At 42.9% G+C, this 24,028-nt stretch overlaps 2 protein-coding genes across 3 annotated transcripts; both read left to right on the top strand.

Annotated features, from left to right (window-relative positions):
• Window positions 1–2,798: 2,798 nt before the first annotated feature.
• mrps31 (mitochondrial ribosomal protein S31) lies at window positions 2,799–3,806 on the top strand (the record flags this gene model as incomplete). The annotated part of the gene is made up of 1 exon (XM_083782781.1): window positions 2,799–3,806. One exon carries the CDS (start codon window positions 2,799–2,801, stop codon window positions 3,804–3,806), a length of 1,008 nt encoding a protein of 335 aa, XP_083638907.1.
• Window positions 3,807–7,578: 3,772 nt separating this feature from the next.
• On the top strand, window positions 7,579–22,697 carry afg3l2 (AFG3-like AAA ATPase 2). 2 transcript variants are annotated; one of them, XM_083781875.1, is made up of 17 exons: window positions 7,579–8,027; window positions 10,832–10,913; window positions 11,294–11,350; window positions 11,794–12,005; window positions 13,426–13,578; window positions 14,308–14,382; window positions 15,070–15,191; window positions 16,031–16,310; window positions 16,932–17,069; window positions 17,289–17,442; window positions 17,719–17,826; window positions 18,029–18,154; window positions 18,516–18,626; window positions 19,078–19,193; window positions 20,120–20,320; window positions 21,100–21,294; window positions 21,845–22,099. In XM_083781875.1, the coding sequence occupies exons 1-17, from the start codon at window positions 7,941–7,943 to the stop codon at window positions 22,082–22,084; spliced, it is 2,457 nt and encodes an 818-aa protein (XP_083638001.1). In that variant the 5' UTR covers window positions 7,579–7,940; the 3' UTR covers window positions 22,085–22,099. The 2 variants fall into 2 exon arrangements, with proteins under 2 accessions (XP_083638001.1, XP_083638000.1); XM_083781874.1 differs by having other exon boundaries at window positions 7,581–8,027; window positions 15,067–15,191; window positions 21,845–22,697.
• The last annotated feature ends 1,331 nt before the right edge of the window (window positions 22,698–24,028 follow it).

Here is a 24,028-nt window from a genome sequence, read left to right as displayed (position 1 = left end):
GGGCTACGAGGCCAAAAAATACACTTTTTTTCCTCAGAGACAAATAATAAAGAACCTTGAACCTTGACTGACAACGTGCAGCAAGCCCAATGCATTCTCAATGGCAATAGATAGCACAAACTTTAGCATGCTACTAGTCCTACATACTTACACCTAGAAACCCCATTCAAACCTATTTAGGTTCATCTTACGGTGGACATGTTTGCCTGAAAAGGAATCTTTGAAATGTTTCATAGTTTTAGAAATACGTATATGGTAATCTCTGCATCAGAGACAAAAATTCCCTAGGGAGAATTGTAAAAGTGGCCTCTAAAATCATTGGCTCAAAAATGAACGGCCTAGACCAGATCTTTAAGAAACAGGTACTTAACAAAGCCCCTGTGTATCCGATCTGATGCTGCTCACCCACTATACGGAGAGTACATCCTTCTCCCATCCGGCCTTCGCTTGCGAGCCCCATGTGCCACAAAAAATCACACACGTGTGAACTGAGTGGTGCAATTCCCCCCCCCCCCCCCCCTCTCTCTCTCTCTCTCTCTCACTCTCTCATTAGAGACACTACCCCTCTCACTGTTTCTGGCGCCCCCTACTGCTATTATTAAGTCACATACTCGTGCTTACACAGACACACACACAAACGGGTACAAGGACATTGCAAGCTGGTTGTAGGAGTGGTTGCACCACTCAAAAAAACAGGCACAAACATTCCTTTGTCCCGGTCTCTATTCACACACTGAATGCTGCTGTGGGTAGATCGAGGATATAACCTTATGATGAGCACTTTCACTTTATACTGTATTATCTCGTGGCTATGTCTATGCACATGCACTTTTATGACCTATCGCATAGCACTTTAAACGCCTGCACTTTAATGGTTGTGTGCACCTTTGTACTCTGGTATCCGCTGTGAACTGTTTGTTTGTTTGTACTGTTTCATTCATTGTTTAATGTACTGTCTATGCTGCAACCCAATTTGCCCTTCGGGGACACTAAATAAACTTGAACCTTGGGCACTGCATCACCCACCGGATAGACCACAACCTAGAAATAGCTCAGCATGCAGGGACCCCTGGCACCTTGATATGAACATGTTTGCTCTAGCTGATCTCTACTGTATTTGAGAGCTCTTTATTCACACATTGTGAGCTTGTAGATCGGCTGACTAAAATGTGGGTCAGTACTGATAATGAGGGTTTAAGTATAGATTTTGGTATACTTAACGTATATTTTGATGCCAATACTTTTGTACATTTCACATGTATGCTATTCAGACGGGGTGTAAAGTAGCTACTCAGGCCATTCACCACAAATAAGGACGTTTCGATTTATTGAAATACGAGTGCATGTGTCTGTCTAGCTGTATGTTTTGGGTTATATTATCTCCCTTGTCTTCTCCTGCCCAGGAGTGAACACAGGATCTGTCCTATTGGTTACTGCATATCACTGCTAGCCTGGCTATAAGTAATATCATCAGTATCATACTGTCGTCGGCCGGCAGGCAATTTCTTTTTTGCCAAAAGCTGAATTGCGTCTGGCTTATTGGCCAGGCTAATGAAAACCTGCATCTCCCGTCCGTCAGTTATAGTCACCCCACGCCTGCATATATGGTCAAGCCTTGTGACATCACGCCTCCATATATGGTCACGCCTCGTGACATCACACCTCCATATATGGCCAAGTCTTGTGACATCAGATCTCACGCCACCATATATGGCCATTCTCCATATATGAAGATCACGACACTGACCTCATCTAACCCTGGATAACCATACATGGAGAAGACTGGATCATCACCAGAGCCAGCCAACAACTCTACATCTGACCTCAAACCCTTAGATCTTCATATATGGAGGTGACCTGTTCTGACATTCCATATGTCGATCCTTCTCCACCCGTCCTTCCTGTTCTGACATTCCATATGTTGATCTGACATCATCAAACCCTGTACACTCAAGATATGCTCCATATATGGCCAGTACAGAATTCATTCCATATGTTGATGCCAAAGCACCAGCACTCGCCCAGCAGTCTGCTGTCACCCAGGCGGATGCATGGACCCATAAAGGAGAGGTCCCTTCTCGCCCTCAGGGCGTCTTGCTGGTTTATCCAAGTTAGTTAGCTAATTGTTTATCGCCCAACATTGCTTGTATTTGGATATCCTCAGTGCTCTCGCACCCTTGATGTAAAGATTACCATAGTTGGTACAATACTGACATCATCAACCCCACATCAGCTGGAGACATCAAATTTACACCACCGGAATTCCATAGGCCTATATGGAGCTGACCAACACATACGGCTGACATCAAACACTCCATGGGTTATAGCTGACTCATTCTGACATCACCAGCATGGCTACCCCGACCAGCTCAGCGACACGGTATAAAAGGGGCAGAACTCTCCTAGTGTAATAGATTCAACCAACCACTCCACTCTTATGATCAACCTTCAAGACCTTTGACCTCTAGACAACCACACTCAAGCACACTCCAATTCCCATACGAACCAAGGTATCTGGCCTTACATCCCAGATTCAACCCGACCTGTGAGCAGCTTGTGAATTTTGTGGACCCCAACAACAAAATGAAACGACTTACCTCATGCTACATAATTAACTAACTGCAAGGAAGGATTACCTTAAATGTCTTCTATATTGATCAACAATGTATACAAGATTGTTTTATTCTGTATATCGAGCTCTAAAGCATGCAGTTGAGCTATGTGTGTTACCAATGAAATGTGACATACCTGCACTGACTGTTTTAAGGGTTGTAAATGGCGGAGTCGAAGCCCTTAGCATGAGTCCAATAAACTACTGTGAAATGAATGATTCTCTTCCTCCTAAGCAAGATAACAAATGTGACTCGTCAAAGAGCAGCAAGGAGAGACTTCTGGATCTCCTGGGGGCTATGAAGGTAGATGTTACTACCAGCAAGAGGAAGTTTAAAAACACAAAAGTCCTTCAAAGTTCTACATCCACCCCCAAGCCTAAGCCAGCAGCTATGGAGAGCACGGAGAGTATGTTTCAAAAGGCCACAGAGGAGGTATCTATCCAGAGTCATATGTTGAATCCTGATCTGGTTGCTGCTGCCACAGCCGCTGCCGCCACTCTACCAAACCAAAGCCAGGCCAAATCTGAGCTTCTCGGACAACTGAGGAACCATGAGGCAGTTGCTAAAGCCCAGAAGAAAGGGGAAGTTAACAATCTAGGTGTAATCATTGCTGACATGAAAGTGGGGAGAGGGCCAAACAGACGGCATCCTCGACCAGCTAATCAGATACGCTTTGATGATGATGGGCAAGGGTATGTATATGACAAAGGCATCACAGCTGAGCTGAATTCCGGATGGAGAAGGAGGACCCTGTTTTCAGGGAAAATACTTGGCATCTTCTCCCCCGCTGTAGACAAAGAAGCTGAGGCCGCAGTAGCGAGGCCAACCCTATGGGATGTTGACTTTACTAATCATATAGTTCTGTCAACAAATCAATCACCCCGCAATGCTTTAGAAGAAATTATTCAGTGGACCAAAGAAGGAAAACTGTGGGAGTATCCAATCAACAATGAAGCCGGCCTGGAAGAAGAGATGAGTGTCCCGTTCCATGAGCATGTTTTCCTGGATAAACACCTGGAGGGAGGCTTTCCCCAGCAAGGGCCCGTGCGTCACTTCATGGAGCTTGTGGTGGCTGGTCTGGCCAGAAATGCTCATCTGACAGTCCAACAGAAGAAGGATCACATTTCATGGTTCAGAGACTACTTTCACCAAAAAGAGGATGTCCTAAAGGAGGCTGATGTTTACCTCAACTGACCTGGGTTAAAGAAACTGCAGTCCCTCAATGTTAATAGTATTTGTAGTAGATAACAGTAGCACAATTTGAAATGTGCACCCTTGGCCAGAAAAATTATGAAGTCTGTGTGTTTGACTAGATTGCTGGATTCCTACAATGCCCATAATGCTTTAGTGCACTTCCCCTCCTTGCTGTATGGAGGTGTGACTTTGAAGTGAGACCACATTTTCATGACAAGTTTTTGGTCATGAACATAGCGTCATGACTGTCTAAAATATAAAAAAGATATTACGCACATAAAAACCCCAGGAAAGTGTTTGTGTCCTAAACATCCTTCCACCCTAATGGGAAGTGGGTACACAACCACATGGCCGTTTATCCATTCGGCTTCTCCGACCAAACCACTCCGTTACTTAGTATCATCTCTCCATGCACAAAAAAACTGCATGCCACAGGAATTCTACTGCACTACATTGCATCCATGCAACTGGCATATTTACTGTACAAATCTTGCTTTTGACTGCCACACTGTTATTGCGCAACATTTCGCTGTGATGCAAATTACATCACAATTTCCACATTCACCCCTCCCCTTTCACACACACACACACACACACACACACACACACACACACACACTACGGTACAGTACAGTACAGTACAGTACAGTACAGTACAGTACAGTACAGTACAGTACAGTACAGTACAGTACAGTACAGTACAGTACAGTACAGTACAGTACAGTACAGTACATCTTAAATAAATACTGCAACCAGATATCATCATTAAGGAAAGTTTATGCATGTGTGATAGGATGGTATTAAAATAGCCAACTACGCCACCTGGGGAATTGCGCCCATGCATTGATGCCATGTGTGCATATGTGCAAGCACCCAACACTACGTCCATACAAAAACACAATACAGTACAGATAAAAGAAGACAAAGTCTAGTGTGCCTGCACACAACACCAACGCTCCACACGTCCCAAACTCTTCTCCCTTCTGGCTCCAAAACTGTGGAATGCACTTCCCATTGCAGTCAGAACTGCAGCATCACTCCCAATCTTCCGCCGTAGCCTGAAAACCCACCTTTTCAGACTCCATCATGGCCCATAGCACTTACCCTAACCCCTTAGATAGCATTTCTGTTGGCTTAGATAGCATTTGACACAGACTTATAGCATGTTATGTAGACAGCACTATAATTGTATTGTATATAGTTATAGCACGCCATAGTACATATGTATAGCATAGTAGTAAATATGCATAGTTTATATGTATAGTGTATGTATAGATATTCCACTGTTACTTTCTTAGCTTACGCATGTTTCATGATATTGATAAATGCTTTTATGTGATGTATTCCCATGCTTTTGTTCTTGCTTAAATGTAAGTCGCTCTGGATTAAGAGCGTCTGCTAAATGCCTAAATTGTAAATTGTAAATTGCATGCGTTGATGCCATGTGTGCATTTGTGCAAGCACCCAACACTACGTCCATAGAAAAACACAATATAATACAGATAAAAGAAGACAAAGTGTAGTGTGCCTGCACACAACACCATGCATTGATGCCATGTGTGCATATGTGCAAGCACCCAACACTACGTCCATACAAAAACACAGTACAATACAGATAAAAGAAAGACAAAGTGTAGTGTGCCTGCACACAACACCATGCGTTGATGCCATGTGTGCATATGTGCAAGCACCCAACACTACGTCCATACAAAAACACAATACAATACAGGAACAGATCGATATGGTACAGGGGACAGAACAACGTAAGTGAAGTGAGAAATGACACCGGTGGTAAATACTAAGTAGTGCTGATAGTTAGTTACTCATGATTACAGATTTGAGTTGTTTTTAGCCACCTTTTCAGGTTGAATTTGAAGGTCAGATAGTTGGAGGTCTCTCTTAATTCTGTAGGGAGACTGTTCCAGTGATGGGAGGCTCTAACAGAGAAGACTGTTTTACCAAACACACTACGTCTGATTGGCACTTTATATATATAAGCCCAGATACTAAGGGAATACAATATAATAGAGGAATAGAATTAAACCCGATATGGGCTACAATGAACCAAGGCCCAGACTCAGGCGACCAGCAATCCAACAGCGAGGACCAAACATGCTCTCTCAAACATGGCGGTACATGAGAGTGGGTGGAAGGGTAAACATCAGCAAAGCAGCAGGTTTAGTGCTGGCCTAGGCCTAGCCCCTCTCGGAACCCTCCATAAAGCTTTTCTGAAATTTTGATGTCGCTTTATTGTAGGGTCCCTGTTCATAACTATATTTTCGTATGGGAATTTTGGAACACGGACATAAATATGCTCACTAACATCGTATCTGCGCCGTTTGACGGCCTGTTTTCCTTTGAGGGCTTCTGAAATCGTGAACTTTTACCTATACAAACCGCTGCGAATATCTCCTGTGGCGCGGAAGCCGTTAAGTATTTTTAATCTTTGTTTGACCGATTTGGTCGCTTTATTTCTTCTTGTTTGTTTACCATTTATTGTACCGCCTCCCGGTGTGCCGTTGGCTTGTGCGGCTACATCCCTGCCTCTGATCTGCTCTGTCATAGCTATAGCGCCACTAGCTAGGCGGTACAATGAGGTGTCAATAAACAAGGAAGGAAGAGAAGAATCAAAGCGACCAAATCGGTCAAAACAAAAATACTTAACGGCTTCCGCACCACAGGAGATTTTCGCAGCGGTATGTATAGGTACTTATAGTTCACAGATTCAGAAGCCCTCACACGAAAAAAAGTCGTCAAAGAGCGCAGACAGGCCGTAAACACGGTGTTTATGTTTTATGTATGTCCGCGTACCAGGTGGCAGGATACTGCTGCAACAGGACCCCATGGTCTGTGTCTCAAAAATGTCAGAAACTTCAGTACCATTGGGTTCTGCTTGGAGGGCTAGTGCTGGCCCTGAAACACAAACGGCCGAATTAACTAAGATACTACTTAACTACAAGTAAGACGAGCGAACGCGGGAAGCGAACGCAGCTCGTAAATTGCAATAACAATTAGAATAAATTACGTACTTTTTAAAGGTTTAAGTTAAGTTTTTTTAGTGTGTGTGTGTGTGTGTGTGTGTGTGTGTGTGTGTGTGTGTGTGTGTGTGTGTGTGTGCGTGCGTGTGTTTTCTTTTGTGTGTGATACAGCTGCGCCCTCTGGTGGTGGGCCGATAGTGTTACAGCGTGACACAGACAGACAGAGTTTAGGCCAGCTTCTATAGTTAGTGCTCACTGCTCACTGCGTTCGCAACTACAATTCAGGCAAGAACTGAGAGGCGGCGGCACACATTGAAACTTACAAGCTGTAATGAGGGCGCCAACGTCGCTCCGGTTCAGTATCTATCCTTTTATTACTCTATGGTCCCCCGCTGTAGAGCGTGTGCATGTGCACATCTTGTTACCGGTGCGGACCGTTTTTTCCTCCAAATCACTCAAATCACTGAATGCTCCTTTAAAAAGCGCTTTGACAAAAACCTCCTCATGCTAATGTAGAACTCCATATATGGATATAGACGACTGGCATCGTCCTTGTGACAAGCATCTATAGCCGAGTCGCCGACTGGCAGTGTCATCGTGACAAGCATCCAGCCAAGCCATATATAAAGAGTGTTAATTATACCCTTGAGTTTAGCGTCATTCAACCTTCAAGTTCCTTGACCAGCTCCCTCTCACCAAGAGAGACTCCATCACCTTGATCCGTACGAGTCAGGCTATTTGGCCTTTTTATATGCGGGCAGCGGGATCTAGACATCTCGGTTAAGTTCTTACCAGACACCAATGCGGCTTGTTCTAGACTCGAACAAACAGTCCCTTTTGAGTAGTATTTTATAACACTATGCCTACTATATTGCTACTTTAAGTTAAATACAAAAATTGGGTAGGCTACTTCTTCCACCACAACACAACTTTACAGCAGGGGGCGACGTGGCCGCTCTCCCGCAGCGAAGAAGAACACAGCGTCTCATCTGCGTCATGACGTCAGCGTCCCTTGGATAACAGTAAAGATGGCGGAGTGCTGAGGTTATGAGCGACAAACAGATGTTTAATCACAGACTATAGATTATAGCTGATCGATCAGACTGGTTGGGTTATGGAACGGACAATAGTTATTTCTCTTTGATTATCGATCAGGATGGCTCATCGATACCTGCGTTTATCACAAGGATTCAGGAACATTCTGAGGTCCCTGCTACCTCCAAATGTCACCACAACACGACAGGTAAATTATTATTATTATTATTATTATTATTATTATTATTATTGTTCGCCTGAAGGCGAGTTTAGCAGGAGGAAAATATTTTATATTTATGATGTGTGCATGGGAGCAATTTAATTGTTTTTCATTGATGTTATAAACGTTGATTGATTGATTGATAAATGTATTAACAGTTTGTAGAATTACAGTACATTTCAAGCACAAACTCAAATACAAAGACTGTTAACTGTGAGTGGACGACCCAATTAAGCATTACACTCGTTTACAACAGGGTCCACATTGTTCAATTCATCAAAACATTTAGAGACAAACAGAACAGGAATTCATAATATAGGAAGCAAAAAGGGAAAAGATACATATACAGTGAGGGGAAAAGGGGGGGTGGGTGGGGGGGATTCAGATTTTACAGAGGCCAGTTTCGAATTGCAGCCATCCGTAGGTGCCCTTTGAGAGCGGTTTTGAAGGAGTCAAGGGATTCACATGTCTTACTGACTGTTGGTAGGGCGTTCCACATTTTGGTGGCATAGGAGCGAAAATAATTTAGTCCCTTGTTTGTGCCAAATCTGGGTTGTACATGGTTTGTTGCACTCCCTCTGGTGTTGTGGGTGTGGACTTCGTTAACATCATTATATTACTGTTCTACTGAATCAAAGCACAGTGTATGAGCCTATATGCTCACATACATTTAAACATTAGACCATCCGAACTTTAAAGATAATCTTGTACTGTTCTTCAGGCGTACTTTGGGTGACCAGATCCAAACTGTTCATTTGAGGGACAGAAAGTGTCGCTTGTGTGGGACAAGTGGGATTTGTTGGGATTAGAAACGTATTACTTAAATTGCTATTAAATGCCTTGATGTCATATTAGACCATAGGCCTAATATTGCCTATAATTTTGTTATTAAACCCCTTTGGAGTCTCACATCTTGTTTTAAAATTATAATTTTGGTCATGGGTGGTATGGCCATCTTGGTACTGTAGCAGCCTATAGGGCAGGGGTTCTAGGGGATATTTCTCAGGCTTAAAAACACATCTTATATGAAAAGAGACAATGCGAGAGCTTCACAACAGAAAGCCAACTATATGGGGATTAACTATTAGGGCATTTGGCGTTTAGGACACTGGTGCCTGCCAGTCACAATGTGGGACAGGGTCTCAATTTGTGGGACGCCTGAAAAGTCTTAGAAATGAGGGACTGTCCCACGCAAAGGGGGACATCTGGTCACCCGTGCTGTGTTGTTTATCACATGAGATAAATATAGAACAAATAGTTATGAGTTTTGTATTTGTGTTTGGTAGATTATTATCAATTGTAAATTTGTTACAATGCTTCTTGGCAATATTGGGGCGACTGTGGCTCAGGAGGTAGAGCAGGTCGTCCAATGATCCATGGGTCGGCGGTTCGAATCCCGGCTCCTCCTGTCTACATGTCGAAGTGTCCTTGGGCAAGACACTGAACCCCAAATTGCTCCCGATGTGCTGGTTGGTACCTTGCATGGCTTCCGCCGCAATCGGTGTATGAATGGGTGAATGTAATGCACAATCTATGTAAAGCGCCTTGGATAAAGGCGCTATATAAATGCACCATTTACCATTTACCAATAAATTATACCGTTGGAAACGGAAAGCCTGTTTATTTACCTTTTTAAATATCATTTGTGGGATTATAAAGCATGGAACAAACACCCGCACACTGTCTTCCAATGCAGTGACCAACTTTTATTTAGGGAAACGGCAACGTTTCGGCCTATGCGGCCTTCATCAGGCTATCTTTATGAACACAAATGAGAAAGCATTTTGTAGGCTGTCTGACCTAATGGTAAGCCTATCGGGTCAAACCAAGAAATGACATCACTCACTTAAGGTGACCGGTACTCTCATGTGGTTATGAGTTTGGATTATGAAGCATCAAACTTCCATTGTTACCGACTCGGTGCTCAGCCATAATAATACATATTATCATATGTATGCATCGTATATGCCTCCTACATTATGTTCAAATTCAAAACAGGTCATTGATTGATTGATTGATTGAAACTTTTATTCACAGTTTGTAGAATGGGTACTGTTCAGCTGAAAAGTACAGGTCAATACAAAGTCTGCTACGAGGATAAACCAGAAAAAGCACTAAGACTTGTTTACAAAACTTTACATCAGGGTCCTCCATTTTCAATTAATCAGAACATTTAAAGACATGTCAAATATACACACAAAAATCATCATACATTTGAAGAATGTAAACAAAAAGGAAAAATGTGTACAGTGTGGAAATATAGGGGTGTGGGGGGGCTTTGACATTTTTACAGGGGCCTGTTTCGAAATACGTCTGCAAGTGCTCTTTGAGAGCGGTTTTGAAGGAGTCTAGGGATTCACATTTCTTTATGGCTGTTGGTAGAGCATTCCACATTTTAGTGGCATAGGAGCTAAATTAATTTAATCCCTTGTTTGAGCCGAATCTGCGTTGCAGATTGTTGAATTCCCTCTGTTGTGATTGTGGACTTCGTTGACATTAAGGAGTGTTTGACTGTACTCTGTTGATGTTTTTTACATTTATGTTCAATAAACTATTCAATCAATCAAAAAAACATGTGGTTGCTTAAATAAGTCATCACCCAACTTTATTGACATTACAGGATACAAGATTATTGTGGGCTCTGTGACTGTACTATTTGCATAGTATATGGTTTATATTATCTGCCATATAATGTACAAAATAACTGAGGGGCAGTGTTGCTTAATCCTGCAGCAACAAATACATTAAACTATATTATATTTCATTATAATGCTTGTTTTGTGTCGGTGTAGTTACCTGTATGGAGCCAGCAGGGGGCAGCATGTACCAGTGTTGTGAGAGACTGCAACACTCACTGCTCTAAACCTCCCAAAGGTACAACACACACACACACACACACACACACACACACACACACACACACACATCAGTGCTATTATGCAAATAAGTATACAGTTAATGCGTGTGTGTGCGGGCACGAGCGCATATCTCATCATGACATGGTTAGTCTTGTCATGTCCATCTATATTGACTGATAATGCATTTATATCTTCAACCGTTTTTAAATTGACCCAATTGACCATTATTATCATTGTCATTGGTGCAGCCTTGTGTATGGGCATTTCAATACAGGCAAGAAATGTCCAAAAATGTAATTATTCTATTATAAATAAATAGCAACAATAGCAGAAATCTATCAGAATAAATAAATGCATCCATTTATTAATTGACAGTAACTTTACTTCCTCTGTAAGGCTTTGAGAAGTATTTCCCGGACAGCAAGAAAACTCTCCAAAACGACGAGACCAGAGGTACCAGAACAACACAACACACAATGTTACACACACACACACACACACACGAACACACTAGCTGTGCCCAGCCTGTATGATTTCTGGTCTAAAGGGGCGGGTGCCGGTCGAAAACAGGTGGTGGATCCTATTGGTTCACTGATCTGAGCACCCGTCCCCCTCCTCCACTCCCCTCCCTGGTAGAAAACAGCAGAGAACACTGACGTCACCAAATTTGGAGCAACGCGCCTCTGCACTGTTGGTTAGCGGAATACAAGGAAGTGGGCTTCCTATGCCAGATCTTCCAATGCGTTCCCCCAGGCTTTTCATTTTTTAGCAGAATGCAAAAGCAAATTAAAGCCTGGGTACGGAGGCTACACACACACACACACACCTACCTACAGACACAATACACACTGTTACAGTACTGATGTTGTACTGCTACTGTTGTGTTTCTCTGCCAGACTCCAAGCCGCCTGACAGCCCGACAGCCAATGAAAAAACAGCAGCAGGAGGAGGGGGCGGGGCATCAGGAGGAGGGGGCGGGGCATCAGGAGGAGGGGGTGGGGCATCAGGAGGAGGAGGCGGAGCATCAGCAGGAGGAGGCGGGGCATCAGGAGGTGGTAAACGAGGAGGACGTAAAGATGACTCGAACTGGTACAGCCGTATGCAGAAGGTATTAATATTTGTAATATAATTATTGTTAAATTAATGTATTATTACTCTTACTGGTAGGTACAGCTGTCCAGAATGTATTATTATTATTTTATATTTCTTTCATTAATTTATTAGGACTTAATGGTACAGCCGACGTGTGCAGAAGGTATTATTCTTTTATATTTATTCTGACTCTTAATTGAGTACAGACGATCTCATATTGTACTGGGTGTATTTATTACCATGGAACGAACGGCAATGCATTAATTCGGACAAGAACAGATCATGTTCTACTTTTTTTTACTTTCTGTGGCTGTGCGATAAAACATGCCATCCATCCATCTATCTTCAACCGCTTATCCGTAGTCGGTCGCGGGGCAACAGCTCCACCAGAGAGCTCCAGACTTCCCTCTCCAGAGCAACATTAGTGACTTCCTCCTGGGGGATCCCGAGACGTTCCAAGGCCAGTGAGTCGATGTAATCCCTCCATCTGCACCTTGGTCTGCCCCGGGGTCTCCTCCCAGTGGGACATGCATCGAGGACCTCCCTAGGGAGACGCTCGAGAGGCATCCTCACCAGATGCCCGAACCACCTAAGCTGGCTCCTTTCCAGGCGAAGGAGCAGCGGCTCTACTCAGAGTCTCTCCTGCGTGACTGAACTTCTCACCCTATCTCTAAGGGAGATGCCAGCCACCCGTCGGAGAAAACTCATTTTGGCCGCTTGTATTCGCGACCATGCCAAATACCTACATAGCTATGAATATGACTATGGGTTCACACTTGTTATTTTATATTTTTAAGTGTAGCACCAGTGAAAACAGCACATTACAGATAAACAGTGCACTTATTTTACATTCTGCAGACCAGAAGACAGAGCACTCTGGCCACGTTCAGGTGTTTAGACAGATATCTCGTGTTGTGTTTATAGACGGTTGCGTCCCCTCTCAAATGATCACTTGTCCGGTCGCACAAACCGGAAACAAACTCCACCTGCTTGAAAGTTTCTTTTACATTCCAGGGGCAGGTGGGGCGTCCTTCGAAACTCTATATAACTTGTGCAAGGACGTGCTGTGATTGGCCAGTAGCCACTTTGAGTGGCTGTTGGAGAAAACGCTCTCGCCAGAACATGATACTACTATTATACTATTCTGTGTCTATCGGGTCGCAACTCGAACGTTCGACACGGCAACTCGCTCGGTGGTGTCACACGTGGCTCAAGTTTGCTTGAGACGGCGGGCCTCTGTCGTGGTCTAGTCCATAGAGTTATATATTTAGGTCTAGTCCGCAGTTGTTGTAGGCGAGAGGCACTTCTGCGTTGACCACAGAAGCGGTTATAAGCACAACCGGTATAGAGTTTCCAATGTAGGCACTGGGCAACCCTTAGTGTCAACACCTGTGTAGTATTAATACTAATAGTATTAGTAATATGTGTTTGTGTAGGGTGAAATTCCTTGGGATGATAAGGAGTTCCGTCTGTACCTGCTGAGTTCCACAGCCTTCTGGACAGCAGTTGCATATTATTCCTTCTTCCGGGACGGAGGGAGAGAGGTGACATGGAAGGACTTCGTCAACAACCTCCTCTCTAAAGGAGTGGTAAGGGAACGTCTGTATGAACTCAATCTGAACCCATTTAGACATGTTACACTTATACGTTGTACAGCTGGGAACGTCGCTGTTATCGGGCAGAAACCGACTTATTCTAACCTTTTGTGTTTTTTTTCGTAAATTATTACCTTCTTGATCATACTACAGTGTCACTCAAAAGCATCAAAAGTAGCAGATCCGCAAGCTCGAAACATGGCGCAAAGCGACACATTTTGAGGTTGTAGATCTGCTGAAATGTAACAGTTTTAGACATATGAGGTTTCCACCCGACAGAGACGATAGATATAGACATAATTCCTCAGAAAACGTAGTTAGGACCGATTTAGAAGGCGTTTCAGAATCAGCCATAGGTCTAAATGGGTTAAGATAATTTCCCATTATGTACTTAAAGGGATAGTTCACCCCTAAAATGATTTTCTTTTCCTATCAAGTACTCACCCCATGGAGACATGAATTCATGTTTTTGTTGCATTCCTAAGCCAATAATTATTTTGATGACCAGCAGTGTCTCCCCCATGGAGACACAGAGAGTCTTCTTTGTGTCTCCATAGGGAACCACTGCTGATAACCTATCGTGATAATAATTTAAGTAATCAATGGAAAGAAAAGTCATTTTGGGGGAGAACTATCCCTTCAAAAGTTTGATTCATAGTTGAGCATTGAGCTTGTAGATGGTGGTGTGATGCACACAAAAATGTTTTGTGTTTGTTTGTGCAGGTTGATCGCCTAGAAGTGGTGAACAAACGCTATGTCAGAGTGATCTTCTCACCGGGGAAGAGTCCAGTGGACGGGGTGAGAGTTTACAGCATGCTGCATGCTCTATATCAGCGAGCACTTCTCAAACATTTGATATGTTTTCGTGCCGCGGACCTAGTGTTGATTTTGACAGAATTTCTTTATTTCGTTTTGGTCATTTGAATACATTTTCATTTAGGTTTTTAGTCACATTTGGTCAACTGAAATGTTTTAGTGTTGGTCTATGTTCCCTTCCCCTGATGGAGGGGAAGGGAACTGGTTGGAATAACGTGTTCCTTCCGCGCTGTGTCCAACCGCCCCCTTATTTTACCCTGGTAGTCAGGGGATGTTAATAAAATCGGAGGAATACATTCTTTACCACTTTTCTATGATGATGACGTCTATGGCCGATTCTAGCCCAAGGAATGTTTTTTGTACAAAACAAATGCTTGCAATGTATTCAGCATCATGAAACCCCCCTAGTTTAACACATGCTTCTTAGCAGAAGCCTGCATATAGGTTGTTAATGATACCCAAACTTTCAGCAGCTGTCACAGCTGTCTCATAATATTCCCTGAATATGAGTTTCGGGGTTTAGCTACACTGGGAGATCATCTTTGATCTCTCACATGGTCTCATAATAATAATAATAATAATAATACTTTTCCCAACATTGGCAGTATGGATACTATTACTACTACTACTAATACTACTACTAATTTAATTCTTTCCATTTTTCAGCAGTACGTATGGTTCAACATCGGCAGTGTGGATACGTTTGAGAGGAATCTGGAGAGCGCTCAGTATGAGACGGGCATCGAGGGAGAGAACAGACTGCCTGTCGTCTATTCTACTGAGAGTGATGGGTGAGAAATATTACAAATGTTTATATTTAACCCATTCTGACCTGAGATCAGATTCTAAAAATGTCCTCTACATCCTGACAGTTTCATTATTAACCCATTCTGACCCGAGATCAGATTCTAAAAGTGTCTTAGGTTTTTCAAAAATAGCAGACCTACAAGCTCGTATCGCGCCACTCGGTGGCGCGATATGAGCTTGTAGATCTGCTATTTTTCAATAGCTAAAGCACGACATGATGCCGACACCAAAATGGGTGCCCGGTCAGAATGGGTTAAACAAACTTTTATTTTTGCTGCGGACCCCCACCTGAGAATAAACTCGGCACAACAAGTCTGAAAACCTAACTTTGGTCATTTGTCCCCTTTATTTAACCCATCTCCGATTTCGCCTTTTGACACCTATTTTCACAGCACCCTCCACCAGATGGCAGTGTGGCGCCAAATTAGTTAATAATACCAATTGTTTTTGTATTTTATATCGTTTTTATCGTTTATCGTTTATTATTCACCTTTACAATCAGGTATAGCTTGTAAGGATCGGCATTCCTGGAATGAGCAGCACAGCAAAATGTGTGTAGTGCCTCCAAAGAATTTGCCAAAATGGCAAATGTTTAGTATTCACCCTTGCTTTGAGTTGCTTAGTGCAGAGGTTCCCGGCCACTGGTACACGGAGCAGTGCCGGTACACGACATGGGTGCCACCAGTACGCAAAAAGACGGCGGGGAATTCCTCATTCTTGCGTGGCATGGCGGATCAGTAAAATCCATGGTTACATAGGTTTTTTCATGTTGTATTTCACCCTATAGGGTTAATAATAATCCTCTGTGTTCCTCTCCCTCCAGGACCTTCCTACTGAGCATGCTCCCCACGGTGCTCATCATTGGCGTCCTGCTGTTCATGTTCCGGCGGGGCGCGCCGGGGGCGGGGGGACGCCCAGGTGGGCGGGGCATGGGCGGTCTCTTCAGCGTCAGCGAGACCACCGCCAAGGTGCTGAGGGACGAGATTGATGTGAAGTTCAAAGACGTGGCGGGATGCGAGGAGGCCAAGCTGGAGATCATGGAGTTCGTCAACTTCCTGAAAAACCCCAAGCAATACCAGGACCTGGGAGCCAAGATCCCCAAGGTAACAATTATTATACTAATTATTAGTTAATTAATACAAGTAATGACAAGCAATTCCAGGACCTGGGAGCCAAGATCCCCAAGGTAACAATTATTATACTAATTATTAGTTAATTAATACAGGTAATGACAAGCAATACCAGGACCTGGGAGCCAAGATCCCCAAGGTAACAATTATTATACTAATTATTAGTTAATTAATACAAGTAATGACAAGCAATATCAGGACCTGGGAGCCAAGATCCCTAAGGTACAATGAACTTATTATACTATTCATTTATTTATATTTAATCGTGTATTTATACTATTTGGTAGTAATGGGCTGTGTGCAGTAAATCATATTTTCTTCGCCTGTCAGTAGATTCTATGCTAAGGTTGGCCACAAAATATTTGATATCACATGTTGTTGTGCAGTTATTCCAGAACTTCACGTTACACAGATTATTTTTATTGCTCTCATGAATTCACTACTTTAATACTTAGCACACACTTCCCTCTCATGCACCTGTGTCTTGTTCATGTGAGACTTCATTAGCGTGGTCGATATGCAGCACCTTGTGTGGCACTTAGAACTAAAACATTTCCAACATGTCCTGTCGTCATGTTGTGTTGTGTATCGTAGGGGGCGATCTTAACAGGCCCACCAGGGACAGGTAAAACGCTGCTAGCTAAAGCGACGGCTGGTGAAGCTAATGTTCCATTCATCACCGTCAACGGATCTGAGTTCCTGGAGATGTTTGTGGGCGTTGGCCCTGCCAGGGTGAGTCACACTCACAAAAACACTACAAATATACTATATACACCTAGTTGATAACTGCCACATTAATGTGATGTTAAATTAACATTTAGAAAATCATTTTTTACGTGTGTGTGTGTGTGTGTGTGTGTGTGTGTGTGTGTGTGTGTGTGTGTGTGTGTGTGTGTTGTGTTTGTGTTTGTGTTTGTGTTTGTGTTGTGTTGTGTTTATTGACCGGTGCAGGTCAGGGATTTGTTCGTCATGGCCCGTAAGAATGCTCCCTGCATCCTGTTCATCGATGAGATCGACGCCGTGGGCAGGAAGAGAGGCAGAGGAAACTTTGGAGGACAAAGTGAACAAGAGAACACACTGAACCAGCTGCTGGTAGAGATGGACGGTGGGTAGTAATATTGGTAAAATACTAGAAGAATACTAGTAAAACATTAGTAAAATACTAGTAAAACACTGAACCAGCTGCTGGTAGAGATGAACGGTGGGTAGTAATATTAGTAAAATACTGGGAGAATACTAGTAAAACATTAGTAAAATACTAGTAAAACACTGAACCAGCTGCTGGTAGAGATGAACGGTGGGTAGTAATACTAGTAAAAGACTAGTAAAACACTGAACCAGCTACTGGTAATGGTAATATGTTTTCTGTATGTTTCATCAGGCTTCAACACGTCCACTAATGTAGTAGTTTTGGCGGGAACTAACAGACCTGACATCCTGGATCCAGCTCTGATGAGACCTGGACGCTTCGACAGACAGATTTACCTGAGTAAATACTATTAATACTGCAAATACTGTCCCACTGTCTACCTGCTCAGTTCTTCATGTAGAAACTAGTTTTGTGTGTGTGTGTGTGTGTGTGTGTGTGTGTGTGTGTGTGTGTGTGTGTGTGCGTGTGCGTGTGCGTGTGCGTGTGCGTGTGCGTGTGCGTGTGCGTGTGCGTGTGCGTGTGCGTGTGTGTGCTCGCTCAGGTCCTCCAGATATCAAAGGTCGGGCATCCATCTTCAAAGTTCACATTCGACCTCTGAAATTAGATGTTAACACAGACAGTGTTGCACTGGCCAAGAAAATGGCCGCCCTCACACCCGGTTTCTCTGGTAAACAATGCCTACACACACACACACACATACACTTGAAATGTTTATTTATGTCCAAATAATCAGAAGTACAGGAATACCTTGTACAGAGGACAATTTGAAAACATCCAGTTACAAAGTGCATAGACGGCAGAACATTGTTACATACAATATGGTTGATGTATTTATCAAACACAGCAGACAGAAATCATGTATAAAGGAAACGGCGCCGCCTCCAAATTGAGCGACTTGCTATAATAGCTGATACTGAGACACACACACACACACACACACACACACACACACACACACACACACACACACACACACACTACTATGGTTTCTACTATGCACTGAGAGCTGTTATGTAAAATTTCTCCAGGTGCTGACATCGCCAACGTTTGTAACGAAGCAGCGCTGATTGCTGCTCGCCATCTGGCTACCGCCATCAACCACAAGCACTTTGAACAGGCTATAGAGAGAGTTATAGGAGGTAAGGACACTGGTGGTTTTATCTCCTACCAGGACCTCTAGTACTGCTGGTTTTATCTCCTACAAGAACCTCTAGTACTGCTGGTTTTATATCCTACCAGGACCTCTAGTACTGCTGGTTTTTTGCTGCATTTTCTTTTGGCCTGACTTATTTGTATTCTTGTTGTTGATGCTAATTAATAATGTTGTAATACAGACGTTAACCATTTAAACCCTGTATACTGAGATGACTGGAGTCTGCTACTCTGCTCCTTTTTCCCCTTTAGTTGTAGATTCGCCCAAATGTTTGCCCCGAAATAGGGACGCTGGGTTTCATGTGCCTAAACCAGGGCAGGCCTTTCACTATCATATAATAATAATAATTATAATAATCTAAATTATGTTAATGATGCTCTCCCCAGGTTTAGAGAAGATGTCTCAGGTGTTGTAAATGAGTGAATGACTCTCCCCAGGTTTAGAGAAGAAGTCTCAGGTGTTGCAGCCAGAAGAGAAGAAGACGGTGGCGTACCACGAAGCGGGACACGCTGTCGCTGGCTGGTACCTGGAACACGCTGATCCACTTATTAAGGTTAACAACACAACACAATAAACACACACACACACACACAACATGAGACATGTTTGTATATTACTATACTTGTAAGGTCAAAATGGCTGAAAATTGCAGAACAATATAGCAGCACACTGACCAGGTATTTTTTCGTCACAACTAAGATAACTAAAATAGGCAAAGCTTGGTAACTCCAACCCGTAAACCTGACCTCTAAATGTCTAATCCTGACACTTAATCCCAACCTGAATCTTTTTTCCTTAATGATGATATCTGGTTGCAGTATTTATTTATAGTGTGTGTGTGTGTGTGTGTGTGTGTGTGTGTGTGTGTGTGTGTGTGTGTGTGTGTGTGTGTGTGTGTGCGTGTGCGTGTGCGTGTAAAATAGTCCTCACAAAGTGTATTTGTCAAATTATGCTATACTGTACATGTGTGTCACACACTCTGGTGGTCCCCAGACCACTAGACTGGAACTCACATATGCTTTCTAAGGCATAGGCAGCTCCTGGCAGGATCCGCCGGGAGAAACTAGACACAGCTGCAGCACATGAGACAAATCAATAGAGCGACAGAGACAGTCTGTGTCAAATTAACAAAGGTGCAGACGATCAGAAATCAGCAGAGAGAGACCAACGTTTGCGATACTATATGCCGAATTGAAGTGGACTTGGACCCAGACAATTAAATCGTTAATCACAATTATTTGTGTGATAATTAATCGTCAACATAGATTTGTCATGACAGCCCTATTGATGTTTATATTGTTGTTGTAGTTGTGGCTCAAAAACTATGGAATGAACTTCCCATTGCATCACTCCCAATCTTCCGGTGTAGTCTGAAAACTCACCTCTTCAGACTCCATTTTAGTATTACCATGTGTTGTTCTTGCTTACTGTAAATCACTCTGGATTAAGCGTCTCCTAAATGCCTAAATTGTGTTCCAGGTCTCCATTATTCCCAGAGGTAAAGGTCTGGGCTATGCTCAGTATCTTCCTAAGGAACAGTATCTGTACACTAAAGAGCAGCTTCTGGACAGGATGTGTATGACTCTGGGAGGCAGAGTGTCTGAGGAGATCTTCTTTGGACGGATCACCACCGGAGCACAGGATGACCTGCGCAAGGTCACACAGAGTGCATATGCACAGGTAGAACACAACACACACAACCAAGCATGCACAACACATGCTACTTGCTAGTGTTGATTTTTACAACATGTATGTGTTAGTGTTTTTTGTTTATTGTGAGGCGGAGTGCAGGAGGGCACGCAGTTGTTAATCTACACAGATGATTTTCCAGTCAGCATATTCTCATAAAACGATAAATTACATATGTAACTACGGTTCTACGAATCCCGAATGACCGCCAGAGGTGGTGCTTGTAGCACTGAATACTCCCTCCGCATTCAGTGCTTTAAGCCAGTGGTTCCCAAAGTGGGGTCCGGGGACCCCCAGGGGTCATTGAGGGAGTTCCAGGGGGTCCCCAGTTAAATGATAGTTTGGAACCAAATGGACCCTTATGGTTCCAAACAGACTCTTTGTTGGGAGAACAAGTCAAACCAATGCAATCTCCAGAGGTCTGCAGATAGTCACTAATCCAAGCAGAAATAATTGAATTCCATTACAAATTTATAAGTAGGTCAATAATATATTTGTTAGCCGCATTAATTATTCTTTGAAAATGATGTGCGGGGCCGCGGTCGTCTGTGAGCAAATTAGGAGGCTTAACCACTTACCCTCTATTCTAGTAAAACGTACCTGATTTGGTTCTGCATTTGGACCACTTCTACACCACATATATTTGCTAAAAAATAGCCGATCTACAAGCTCACAGTGCGGTGTGTTCAAGTGGTTACGCCTCTCGAACATTACTCAATTTCAAGTAATGCAATTGGTTGTACTGTGCTGTGTTCTTGTGCGTTCTCCAGATCGTGCAGTTTGGTATGAATGAGAAGGTGGGCCAGGTGTCCTTTGACCTTCCCCGTCAGGGTGAGATGGTTCTGGAGAAACCGTACAGCGAGGCGACGGCCCGACTCATCGACAGCGAGGTGCGCGTTCTGATCAGCGAGGCCTACCAGAGGACACACTCTCTGCTGACCGACAAGAAGGATGATGTGGAAAAGGTTGGCCTCATTTATACTCACTCACATCACCATGCACTGATGCACCTTACCTTATTGTTGTTGTTATTATTATTATGTGTGCAGTTATGCAGTTTGGTTGATTGACGACTCATATTTATTGTTAAATGCAATTGTAAAGTGGATCCAGTACAAACAGGAGCTGGAAATAAAGTGTGTGTGTGTGTGTGTGTGTGTGTGTGTGTGTGTGTGTGTGTGTGTGTGTGTGTGTGTGTGTGTGTGTGTGTGTGTGTGTGTGTGTGTGTGTGTGTGTGTGTGTGTGTGTGTGTGTGTGTGTGTGTGTGTGTGTGTGTGTGTGTGTGTGTGTGTGTGTGTGTGTGTGTGTGTGTGTGTGTGTGTGTGTGTGTGTACGCACGCCCCAATGACTTCATTGTGAATGATCTGCAGGGGTCAATAGGTCATGCTGCAAAGCATTCTGTGCTTCAAACAGACAGACACACCTACACAGTACACACAAAGCCCTTTATCGTGAGCGCTTAGCACCGCTCCATAATGCATTGAGAAATGAGAACCTGGTTTTGTCATCCTCCAGGTGGCGCTGCGTCTCCTGGAGAAGGAGGTGCTGGACAAGGCCGACATGGTGGAGCTGCTGGGGAAACGGCCGTTCAGTGAGAAGTCCACCTACGAGGAGATGGTGGAGGGGACAGGAGGGGAGGACGAGGACACCTCGCTGCCCGAGGGACTCAAGGACTGGAATAAGGACCGCAAGGACGACAACATCACTGTGGACGAGCAGGTGGCGAGACAGATCTCTGGAGGAATGCCCTTCTAGACCTGTCTGTCTTACTGTCTATCTGTCTCAGTTACTGTCTATGTCTGTCTGACTGAAGGACTATCATGAGGTTTCCGCAGCAACAGCTGAGACTGTGAACCACACATCACTTTTAGATGCACTTGAGTGCATTTTGTATATCGTCACTGTTGGGTGTAAACCTTGTATGTCCAAAACGTGTTACCTTTCAGGAAATCCAATGTAGTTATTATTGAGTCACAAATTAATACTTTGCATCGGTTCAAATGTTTAAAACTCCCACACACACTTAACTACTTTAACTTTCAAATTTGAGAAATGGCTCGTAGATCGTCTGTTTTCGCTAGTTTTGCGTAAACCTACAACAAAGTAGGGCATTGATGTATGGGAAAAAAATAGGGATGCACCGAATATTCTGCGATAAAAACTATTTGGCCGAATAGTGGCAAAAAATGCATATTTGGTATTCGGTTCGGATGATTTTTAGAGCCAAAACCGAATAGTCAAAGAACCAGGGTTACCTTTCGTAACCTACTGTTTTGTTGTGATGACGTGATCAAAATGTAATCATGCCTTTTACCATTATCATGTAGCTCTAAGGTACGGCCATGACATCAATAGTACAACAACTGGTAAAACAAAAAAAGAACAAGATATATAATATTAATCATATTCAGTATTAGGCCAACTGTATACTATATTCGGTATTCGGTTTCGGCCAAGAATTTCCCATCCGGTGCATCCCTGAAAGTACAAAGTTGAAATATGGAGACACAAGGTTTCTTCCTGACAGTCGAGGATGTGAGTTTACGGCGTGTGTCCAGGAGAGCATGTGCACTTACGCGTGCGTGCACTAATGTTAAAGTTGTACCAAAGTGAAATATTGAAAGTTTCTGGAGACTTTTATCAAGCAACCCAAAGTAAATATTATTACTGGAACATTATTGCAGTTGTCAGGCAATATAGAATTATGTAATTAATATGATTTGTGTTTTCACACAAAGCCTCTGAAAAGCAGTGAAGTGACATTTTGAAGGCATACAAGGGAACTCAGTGCAGTATACTATTAATTAATAAACACATTAAATGCCAAATTTAATATTGTAAATAATAAAGCACACTCCTTACTGACTGACAATACAATAGTTTTTGTTTGAATTTATCGTGCTCTTTTGTTCAATCTAAGGGGTTGTTTGGTTTCAGTTTAAATCTGTCAAATATAAAATGAAATAAAATAAAATAAATATGTAAAACATTAAAAAGTCTTAATGCCCCCCAAAAAATACATTGTTCAGTAAAGTCACAAGTCTTCTGTTATAACTTTGAAAATGTTTATGAAGTGGCATAAATAGCCGACCTACCAGCTCACAGCATGGTGTGAGCTTGTGGATCTGCTATTTTTGTGTGGAAACCCTGTGACGCGTAGGTGATGCAAGGTTAGTTTTTGTGACACTACTATGATGAAGTAGGGCATTCATTAATTTGCAGCAGCATATCGTTGCTGTCTGGCACAAACCAGCTAATTCCATTTTTCAGTTGTTTTTTTTCTTTATAAACCAACGGTATTGAACACCCTTCATGTGTGTTGGTTAAAAGATATTGATCCAATGAAAAGTATTAAAAAGCGCTTTGGACAAAACCTTAACTCCATTGGACCCTCAAACTGTCTGCTAAAGCCACCACCTCTCCTCCTCTCAAGTATCTGACAATATATAAAGTCACAATACCAACTTTGATGAGGCAGTATTGCTTTGTTCATTGTTTTTTAATATAAATATCCAGAAAACATATTTTTCATTTCCTGATAAATAGATGGCCTACAAGGTTTCTGCCAGACAAGTGACGAAATGTTGATTTCAAATATTAATTCTCCTGGTGATGCAAACGGCATGTTAATGTCATATTTTCACCCGTTCACCTGGTGAACACACGAACATGCTCAAATCAAACCGATGGTTGGTGCTG

This window comes from Protomyctophum parallelum (genome assembly GCF_964188405.1).
Source record: "Protomyctophum parallelum genome assembly, chromosome: 14".
Taxonomy (NCBI): Eukaryota; Metazoa; Chordata; class Actinopteri; order Myctophiformes; family Myctophidae; genus Protomyctophum; species Protomyctophum parallelum.
This window is presented reverse-complemented; position numbering and strand designations above follow the sequence as displayed.